The sequence below is a fragment of the Nelumbo nucifera genome, chromosome 1, assembly GCF_055504915.1.
Source record: "Nelumbo nucifera cultivar China Antique chromosome 1, China Antique-T2T, whole genome shotgun sequence".
Lineage (NCBI taxonomy): Eukaryota > Viridiplantae > Streptophyta > Magnoliopsida > Proteales > Nelumbonaceae > Nelumbo > Nelumbo nucifera.
Genome location: NC_142649.1, coordinates 150,960,468 through 150,970,412, shown reverse-complemented (window position 1 = coordinate 150,970,412; position 9,945 = coordinate 150,960,468). Strand labels below are relative to the sequence as shown.

At 39.1% G+C, this 9,945-nt stretch overlaps 2 protein-coding genes across 3 annotated transcripts; both read left to right on the top strand.

The window, feature by feature from the left end:
• The first annotated feature begins 221 nt into the window (after positions 1–221).
• On the top strand, positions 222–6,181 carry G6PD1 (glucose-6-phosphate dehydrogenase 1). Its single transcript, XM_010271910.3, has 10 exons — positions 222–586; positions 1,096–1,286; positions 1,420–1,514; positions 1,608–1,722; positions 3,149–3,354; positions 3,432–3,581; positions 3,668–3,788; positions 4,921–5,150; positions 5,277–5,477; positions 5,761–6,181. Exons 1-10 carry the CDS (start codon positions 370–372, stop codon positions 6,011–6,013), a joined length of 1,779 nt encoding a protein of 592 aa, XP_010270212.1. The 5' UTR covers positions 222–369; the 3' UTR covers positions 6,014–6,181.
• An 891-nt stretch (positions 6,182–7,072) lies between these two features.
• On the top strand, positions 7,073–9,423 carry LOC104606612 (zinc transporter 11-like). 2 transcript variants are annotated; one of them, XM_010271909.3, is made up of 3 exons: positions 7,073–7,982; positions 8,330–8,415; positions 8,532–9,423. In XM_010271909.3, the coding sequence occupies exons 1-3, from the start codon at positions 7,208–7,210 to the stop codon at positions 9,093–9,095; spliced, it is 1,425 nt and encodes a 474-aa protein (XP_010270211.1). In that variant the 5' UTR covers positions 7,073–7,207; the 3' UTR covers positions 9,096–9,423. The 2 variants fall into 2 exon arrangements, with proteins under 2 accessions (XP_010270211.1, XP_010270210.1); XM_010271908.3 differs by having other exon boundaries at positions 8,327–8,415.
• Positions 9,424–9,945: the final 522 nt, after the last annotated feature.

Sequence of the window (9,945 nt, the reverse complement as noted above, 5' to 3'; positions counted from 1 at the left end):
ATAGAAGCAAGGGAAAAAAAAAAAAAGTCTCAAATGAGGAGGCGTCTGAACACGTTGGATTGGAATTCATTTACAGCGCATCTGGTCAACAATAATAGTCCTATCCAAAGACAGATAAAAGGGGCTCCCTCGTGTCGTGCGAGATATTCCTGATCGCTTCCCGTGCAAAAAAATCTAGACCTCATGTGTGCTTGTAGCTTTTCTTGAAGGAGCTGTTCTGTTTTGTGAATGTATATATTAATCATGCAAATCTTCATGGGATCATAATCATATCATTTCTTCTTCTGCCATTCCATTCTTCCGTATTCGTAGATATTTCATAGTAATCGCTGTTTCTTATGTCTTAAGCTGCTCTGTCAGTCCTATTGCATGGCTTGCTGTTACAGTCCTTGTTCTTCTTCCTCTACCACTTTCTCAGCAGCTTTATTCAAGCATGAAGCACATCTCTCCAGAAAGTTAACTAAACCAACGACAACGAGGAAGACCATCTTACTTACTCACAACCTTCCAAGTCCTCGTCCCAACAAGCAATTTGAGCTTAAATCTACAAATGGGTATTCACGAAATGCCGTTCCTTTGCAAGACGGTGAGGTTTCAATTCCTCATTCCGATTCTTTGATCAGTTTCTTCTTCTTGTATTACTTGTTTGTTTTCTTTTCTTCGGCAATTTCCCTGACATTTCTCTTCCCATATAGATTTTCATTTTTCTTAGGTCTGCGGCCGAGCCCAAATTGTTGGAATTAAGGCTGAATTTAGTTGAGTACTTGAGTTGGGTCTGTGACCGCTTTTTTTTTTTTCTTTTCTTTTATTCCTGTGGATGGGGAGTATAGCATACTTATTCTTCTGGTTGGGCTTTTTCTTGTTAGGTTGCTGTATTATTATTCTTTCCTATATGAATTTGTTCGTTTCCTTTTTCCCTTTTTAAATATTTCCTTTCTCTTGATTGGTTTTCTGTACTGAAGTAAGTAACTGCACGTGCTTCACTGGGATGGAACAGGAATATTTCATTCTAGAAGATTACCATGTGTTATTTTCATAATTTTCTTGATTGTTTTTCTTTTTGTTTCTTAACTATGAAATGGCCTTCTATGGTAGGTTTAGCTGAGAATTCGCCAATGAAAGAACCCGTTGGATCGGCAGTAGAAGATGGGACGATTTCTTCCTCGTACTCTGAAAAAAGCGAGTCCACCCTGAGTATGACAGTTGTTGGAGCTTCAGGGGACCTTGCCAAGAAAAAGATCTTTCCTGCACTTTTTGCTCTTTTCTACGAAGATTGTCTACCTGAGGTTCAATTTTTTTCTGCTCTGTAAAACTAGTTTTCGTAGGACATATATCTTGCTTGATTTGAATAAATTGAGTTTCTAGGATGAAGCTTGGTCAGTGTGCTTCTTGATTTGATTTTTGCCCCCTCTCTCATAGCATTTCATAGTTTTTGGATATGCTCGGAGCAAGATGACTGATGAGGAGCTGAGGAACATGATAAGTAAAACTCTGACATGCAGAATTGACAAGAGGTTTTGCATTGACCCTAAGCATTCTCATTGTCCTAAGCTTCGATCGATTAGATATTCCTTCTTGCATTTATTTATTTGTGGTGGACGTTACAGGGAAAATTGTGGTGACAAGATGGAGGAGTTCTTGCAGAGATGCTTCTACCATTCCGGCCAGTATGGTTCTGAGGAGAATTTCTCAGAATTGGACAAAAGACTGAAAGAGAAAGAGGTATAGTTTTCTCCCATTGTTTTCGAACTTTTGGATCTTTTTTTTTTTTTTTGAATTTTTGGATCTTAATGAATGAAGAAAAGGTGTCAAGGAACCGTTCAACATAAAAGCTTAAGCTGTTAGGTGAGGTCCCTGAATAGTTTTTTATTCTCTGACAAAAAGATAATTGTGAACAGTTGAACATTTAAGACTTCAGTTCTTCAGGTGTTATCATAATCCAAAATTCAATTAAGTAATGCTCATCAAGAAGATTCCAATTGGGAAGCTCAAACCCAAATGTCCTATAGAGGTTCATTATGACATAAACACGGATTTTCTTAAGCTTTGCAGAATTACCCAAATATATTCCATATGACATGTAAGTACTGATAACAAATGTTAAAAGGCTAAAGAAGCTCATCAATTACCTAGAGCCTTTTTCATGTTTGTAACAGGTAGATTTTTAGTTCTACCTTTCCTATACACGAAGATGTAAGATCAGCACATGAGGACAATTAGTAGTACTATTATTGTATAAAAGTTGTGCATTATCCTGTGTAGCCCCCATGACTTGTGAGCTTTACCCATTGGATGATCCACTACAAAAAGTCAGATAATAGTGTCAATAGTGTAGAAATAACAAGGCCAAAAGAAGGAAAAACCTGAAAGAGAGTAGAAGGTGGTACAAGAAGTGGAAATATGAATGATGAATCAAGCCCTATATTTTCCCCCTTCTTACTGAAAGATTGCATCAACCGGTAAAATTTTCCTATGGGAAAAAATTACCAACATGCAGAAATTTCAGCTTTGAGATGTGTGAGTGCATATACTCTCAGAAACATTACTTCTATTCTGAAGTGTATAAAATTCTATTAAGATACTTAATATAATAATTTCATATTTTCACCTATTTCTTATCTCAAGATCTTTCCATTATTATGCTTATCAAGTATTTGCAATATCAAAAAAATTGAGTTTGTTGTCAATAATAACAGTTAAGGATTTTTTTTTTCAAGCTTGCATGACTTCTTCATCTTCTTTCATCTTGAAGTGAATATCTATGATTCTCACTTTACATCCTTACAAATAGATTGAGGCATAAGACAATACACCCATTGTTTCACTACTGACCGACCAACCATTCAAACCAAAGGGATCATTTTTAAGAAGTATGATCAACCTTCCAGTGTTACAACTCAGTACTTTGTCCTTCCTTATATCACCAATGTTGTTTTCATCCGTAAATAGTCTATAATACCAAGTTTTCATCTCCATGTAGCAATTTTATGGTTTTTATTTGCTCTAAAATGAGTGTAGCATCACTTTCCTTAATAGTTTTCCCCTAAAGGTAATCCCTCGCTTGTCAGCTTTAGGGGATGGATTTTGGTGGCTATCTACTGCATCTTACAAAGTCATCCTTCTTTTTCATAACAAAGAATTATTTCAGGGTGGAAGAATTCCAAAGAGGTTATTTTATTTATCAATTCCTCCAAACATATTTGTGGATGTGGTACGATGTGCTAGTCGTTGTGCTTCTTCAGCAGATGGATGGACTAGGGTCATTGTTGAAAAGCCATTTGGTCGTGACACAGAGTCATCTGCAGAGCTAACCAGATGCTTGAAGCAGTATCTAACTGAAGACCAGATTTTCAGGTATATTATTAATTTGATTATATATTGTGTAAAGACAACAAGCTAAAAATAGACTTGGTTTTGCTTGACATTTGTAGGATCGATCATTACTTGGGGAAGGAGCTTGTTGAGAATCTCTCGGTGCTTCGTTTCTCAAATCTTGTTTTTGAGCCTTTATGGTCTAGGAACTACATCAGAAATGTGCAATTAATATTTTCTGAGGATTTTGGAATTGAAGGTCGAGGCGGGTTAGTTCCAAATATTCACCACTAATGTTAATCCACAAACATTATTCTTTGCATGTAACACCTTATTTGGCTGTTTATGCATGCAGATACTTTGATCACTATGGAATCATCCGAGATATAATGCAAAATCATCTCCTTCAGATACTAGCTCTATTTGCCATGGAGCCACCCGTCAGCTTAGATGCTGAGGACATTAGAAACGAAAAGGTCTGCAAAGAAAGTCTTTCTGAGAGTTCGGAAGAACTTGGGCTGCATTTGGTTCCTGGACTTAGGGTGGAATTGGAATTGATCCTATTCAGGTGTTTGGTGTACACTATCTGAAAAATGTGGGCTTCCACTGTTTATGGGGGGAGACGCTTCCCCCAATACACCTTGAAAGTGAAAATAGTCAACCTTTCTCACAAAAAAGAAAAAACACCTTCCTCATTGCATCTTTAGAAACTTGTTCCCTCTTCATTGCATTTCTTTAACTCTAATAGGTTCCATCTGCTTTGGCAATCAGCAATGACCTCTCCCTTTCTCTCTCTGGCAGTCACCATTTATCAACATCTAGCATGCCCACCATTGATTTGCTGCAACAGGCATTTATCTCTTGCATTGTAACTCTTTGCCATGTTAATCACTTGATTATGTAGCAAAAAATGAAAGAAAATAAAAACTGCCATAGGAATTGTTGTTGGCCCTCTCTCTTTCATTCCCTCCTCCAATCTGGAAAAAATGGATACAATATCCTTAACTTTCCATGAAAAAGAATAGATCACAGAGCACCATTTGGTTTTTTAATGCTTCAGTAGCCTGGATGTTCAATTTGGTATCTATTACATATTTTTACCTATTTTCAAAAAAAATATTACATATTTTTACCTTGCTTTTTCTTTTCGTTTTAATCTTTTTGATAAAATAACTGATTGTTCTCAATGTGCAATTTGTTGATTTATACTTCTTAACCATTAAAAGGAGTTGCTTTGACATTTAATGAATGTCAAAACAAAAACATTAAAATTTCAGGATCTGGAATGTCTGGTAGTAGAATCCCTTGAATTGAAATTTCAAAGTACAATTCCAATTCCATGAATCAAATAAGCCTTATTGCATTGGCTTTCTAGGTTATCTGCTTGTTTTTGGCCTTTTTAGGGTATCATTCAGGTGGCAGCAGCATTCCTCTAAATGACTTACCTGAAAACTTCCATGTTTGTGTCATGTGTATTGATTTTCTATTGTTAAGTTTGTTCTTGGCGTCTATCTAATGGGTAACTGGGGCTCATCAAAATAAAAGTTCTGCATGATACGTATACTGCAGATGAAGTTTCTTATTTTTTTGCATGAGATCTTGCTTCAGGTCAAGGTTTTACGGTCAATGAGACCATTAAAGATTGATGACATAGTAGTTGGCCAATATAAAGGTCATTCTAAGGGAGGCAAGTTTTATCCTGCTTATATAGATGACCCAACAGTACCAAAGGATAGCATCACTCCAACTTTTGCAGCAGCAGCACTTTTCATTGATAATGCACGATGGGATGGGGTCCCCTTCTTGATGAAAGCAGGCAAGGCTCTACACACTACACGGTATCTAGCTAGCTAGCCTTATAAATTTATAATTTCCCTTCTTGAAAATGCGTTCTTTATTTATTTTCTTTTGTTCCATTGTACGTGATTGCATGTCTTTATGTTGTTTTTTGCAATGAAATGCAGAGCAGAGATCAGAGTTCAGTTCAGGCATGTTCCAGGCAACTTGTACAAGAGAAACTTTGGAACTGATTTGGATAAAGCTACTAATGAACTAGTAATTCGTGTGCAACCTAATGAAGCTATATATCTGAAGATCAACAACAAGGTACCTGGCCTTGGGATGAGATTGGACCGTAGTGACCTGAATCTGCTTTACAAAGCAAGGTGAATATCCACCAAATATTATTTGTTTAAACTGGAAAAAAAAATTGTGTTCTTTTCATTACCTCTTCAATTATAAGCTTTTGTTAACACTGTATGCCCTGCAGTTTTATGCATTCATAGGAAGATGGCTTAAGACTTCTAGAGCGCTCTTAGGAAGTTAGAAACCACCTAAATAATATTCTTCAATGCAATTAGATCTATTTGGTGGCACATAAATAATTCTGCAGCCTTTTTAACATTTTGTTTAGGTTGAAACTAATAAACTTGAGCGTTCCTTGTGAAGGTATCCAAGGGAAATACCAGATGCTTATGAGAGGCTGCTCTTAGATGCCATAGAAGGTGAACGTCGGCTGTTCATTAGAAGTGATGAGCTTGATGCTGCCTGGGGAATTTTCACACCATTGTTGAAGGAACTGGAAGAGAAGAAGATTTCCCCGGAACTTTACCCATATGGCAGTAGAGGGCCAGTTGGAGCACATTACCTTGCTGCAAAACACAATGTTCGATGGGGAGATCTTAGCGGTGAAGAATCATGATCTCTTGCAATTTCACTCTAGCGGTGGACTTGATTGTTTGTGCATAGACATCTTGGTTATTTTTGAGTTTATGTCGATGCATTGTACTTGTGCTAATTTAAACAGTCGCTTCTTGTAAAAGATGAATTAGCATTTTGTCTTTACAATGATGATTACAAGTTTCTAGTGCGTGATTATGGTTGTAAATGGGTGGGCGTTGGGCTGGCCCATTGGATCCTTGTAAGGAGGATTACATGTTTTCTATCACTTCATCCTTTGAAGCCCGGGCTTATGGGTCTAGTCCCTCATTGACAGAGTACAAATCACATGCTACCACGAAAACAGGAAGGCCCTGTTCCCTACAATTTATAAACAGAGCACCGTCTCTGTTAAAAGCAATTAAAAAAAACAATATTGATGGGTTAGTGAGGATGTAATTGTATCTTAACTACTCTTCCACATAGGCATTGAGTTAGAGAGACAACAGGAAGCTCATGGCTTACTCCGTAAGAGCTTGTATTTTAGAAAGTATTCATATGGCTGAAGCCTGAAGGAGGAAATTTACAATTATAATTTTCAACACTAACCATGACATGAAATTCAATCCAATCCATTCTAACCCAACCAAATATTGGGTTGTGGACCTTTATAACTTATAACCCAGCTCAAGTTGCAGCCCTACGATCAATCGGAATTTTTCACTCAAAAATTATGATTGGGCTGAGGTGGAAGTTGCCCTTTATTAAGGGGTTATACAGTACTATGGCCTAATAACACATGGAACATTCCAATCTATTGAGCCCCACCGTGAAGTGGTTGAAACCACATTACACTTGGTGAAGACGTTCTGCACCCGTGGATGTTGTTGACAAACAAAATTTTTTAAATAGTACTTCAAGAATTTATTCAAGACTTACATGAATAATTGTATCTACTGTGGTGTAGATTGGAACACCAAATTTAAAAGGAAACTATAAATTATAAAATGACCCCACTTCAATCCAGGTTATAGTGTCAACCAAACTCAATTAAGACTTTAAGAGAGGTGGCAGAGTGAGGAGATGATGGCCGTCCCACTGCCAGACGGTCAGACCCCATACCCATTAGCTTCGATTCGAGCTTCCTATCCACTTTACTCCAATATTGGACAGGATTTGGTCGGACCGGACTTAGTAATTGAAAATTCTCTGACCGTTGTTTTAGGGGGAGGCAGAGATGGGTAGGCCTCTAGCGCGACGGAAACGACCACCAGGATTCAGGAAGCAGGAAACCGTTGTTTTGTCCGCCTCGGCCTGGTGTGGTGTCTTTCCACTCTTCTCTTTCTATGATTCTCTTCTCTCTCTAGTCTCTCTCTACTCGTTCGTTGGTTTCGTGCATATTAATATACGCAGTAGACAGTACAAAGAAGAAGCATTCAATCCAATACGAACTTATTACCTCTTCGTTGAATTTAGACCTCTCCTTCTCTCACCACCCATCTCTATATGTACGTCGGACACTCATACCCCTCCTCCTTGTTCTTCTTCTTCTGTGTATACGCCAATGCCTGCCGAGCCATCTCTCCTCCTTCTCTTTCTCGTCCTCGTAATTTCCGCCCATGGCCATGGCGACGACGCCGTCCCCTCACCGTCGTCAACCGATGAACCCGATCTGCGGTCCAAGTCCCTGATCATCGTCAAGGTTTGTTCTTTGTTCCTTGTTTTCATCGGAACGTTTCTGGCGGGCCTATCCCCGTGCCTCCTCAAGTGGAATGAAAGGTTCCTCGTATTGGGGATTCAATTCGCAGGTGGTGTGTTCTTAGGGACCGCCTTGATGCATTTCTTAAGTGATTCAACCGACACGTTCAAGGATCTGACAACTAAAGAGTACCCCTTTGCGTTCATGTTGGCCAGCGTTGGCTATCTGCTTACCATGTTTGCCGATTGCGTCATTTCACATGTTTATAACAAACAGGGGAATGAAGTTTGGGGCGATGATGTTGAGCCTCTAGGTAAACTAACTTTTCAATACTACTGCTATTTTATCCATCTTGCTCCTCTCTCTCTCTCTCTCTCTTCCTACAGTCCATACTAACGAAGAACAGAAGCTTTTGTTCTAATTATTAAACACAACTTCATCCTTAAAAACTGTCTTGGTTGTTCTTTGGTGAACCAAGCGAGTGTTAAAGATGAGTTATGTAATTATAATTCGGTAGTGCTTATCAATTAAACGTTACTATTTCAGAATTGGATTCTTATTCCTTGGAAATTTTTAGAAGAGGCAGATTTGAGAAAGAATTTGTTATTTTCCAGTTCCACCGAGAACATATGGTACTAATTCCTCTGTTGCCGACAGGAGGTGCTGAGCCTCAGCCTAGTAGTAGGAAATACACCGGCACCAGCAGCAGTAGCAGCCACGGAACAACCAGTCAATCACAATTTCAGGTTAGTGTGGAGTCTAGAGTGTGAGTGTGACTGTGTGAGGAGGATATATATTATGTAATTATCATATATTGTTGTACGTAACAAACTGATATTCGCTTGCACTGACGTCTCAACAGGTGGTTGATAACAGAAGAGATGACCACTTGGACTTCGTGGAGACATCTCTTGCGACTGTTCGTTCGTTAGGAGACAGCATCTTGTTAATCGTGGCATTGTGTTTCCATTCAGTATTCGAAGGCATCGCAATCGGGGTTGCAGAGACAAAGGCCAATGCTTGGAGAGCTGTATGGACGGTCAGCCTGCACAAGATATTCGCAGCTGTTGGCATGGGAATAGCCCTGCTGCGGATGATCCCTGATCGCCCTCTCTCATCATGTATAGCCTATGCGTTTGCCTTTGCTATATCAAGCCCCAGTGGGGTGGTCATTGGGATCGTCATAGATTCCACAACACGGGGCGTTGTGGCAGATTGGATATATGCCGTATCCATGGGACTGGCTAGTGGTGTCTTCATCTATGTCTGCGTCAACCACCTGCTATCCAAGGGTTACACTTACACACCTCAGAGTCAGAGTCAGAGGGATAGGCATAGGCAGGGTGAATCGTCATTCTGCAATTTCCTGGCCGTCTTGTCTGGGGTCGGAGTGATCGCCGTGGTGATGATCTGGGACACATACTAGCTAGAAGCTAGTGAGAGTTTCAATTACCTGCCACCACCTCTGTTTTTTTCAATTAGGAGAGACTAGCTAGTGTAGCTCCTATCTCTGTTTTTCAATCTGGGACACATAGTCCATCGAGTAATGTCTTTGACTTCTGAATTCCAAGTGAGACAATCCAGCAAGAGACCCATCTCAGATTTAGTTAGAACCTATATTTGCCTAATGCCTACTGGACCAGACTCTTTTTTTTCATTACTCTCCAACTGTCATAATATGTATGTTTCAAGGATGATCTGTACAATTGTTGATCTCGATTAAATTTTGCAAAATCAGATTTTTTTTTTTTTTACTTGCAATAAAATCAGATGGTCATATTAGAGTCTTCTTTGCCTGTTCATTTTCTGTTGGACCTGGTCCAAATTTCCAATGGGTAGATTTTCCATGTATTCTTTGTCAGGCTGCAGGTTATGGATGGGCCAGACGGCCAGATAATGTACCCCACACCCAAGCCTAGAAAATGTTAAAAGCATCACACCAAACCTTACCTGAGGCATTCTGCTACCAGTCGGTGGTCCCTGTCATTCATGGGATGGGACCATTCATCTCACCATCACTACCCATTAATAGGTTTAAATTATTTATTCATAGTTGGACCGAGTCTGAGACTGAGGGATGGACTCTTTCATGTAATTGATGAGGTAGGTCTTTTTTCTTTTTCTTTTTCTTTTTCTTGTTTTTTTTTTTTTGTTTTTTTTTGGGGGGTGGGTGTAAATAAGCTTAAATCCGTCAAGTCTGGGATACAAACTTAATACGTCCTTAAGCCAGTCAGCAGATCATCTCTGAATCCATTCTCCCTTACTTCATTGGGCTA

Excerpts from the sequence above, each read along its gene's own strand:
- G6PD1 (XM_010271910.3), top strand. The coding sequence starts at position 370 with ATGGCTTGCTGTTACAGTCCTTGTTCTTCTTCCTCTACCACTTTCTCA. Across the intron at positions 1,287-1,419 it reads ACGAAGATTGTCTACCTGAG|CATTTCATAGTTTTTGGATA; the intron begins GTTCAATTTTTT and ends CCTCTCTCATAG. Across the intron at positions 3,582-3,667 it reads GGAATTGAAGGTCGAGGCGG|ATACTTTGATCACTATGGAA; the intron begins GTTAGTTCCAAA and ends TTATGCATGCAG.
- LOC104606612 (XM_010271908.3), top strand. The coding sequence starts at position 7,208 with ATGGGTAGGCCTCTAGCGCGACGGAAACGACCACCAGGATTCAGGAAG. Across the intron at positions 7,983-8,326 it reads CGATGATGTTGAGCCTCTAG|GAGGTGCTGAGCCTCAGCCT; the intron begins GTAAACTAACTT and ends TGTTGCCGACAG. Across the intron at positions 8,416-8,531 it reads CCAGTCAATCACAATTTCAG|GTGGTTGATAACAGAAGAGA; the intron begins GTTAGTGTGGAG and ends ACGTCTCAACAG.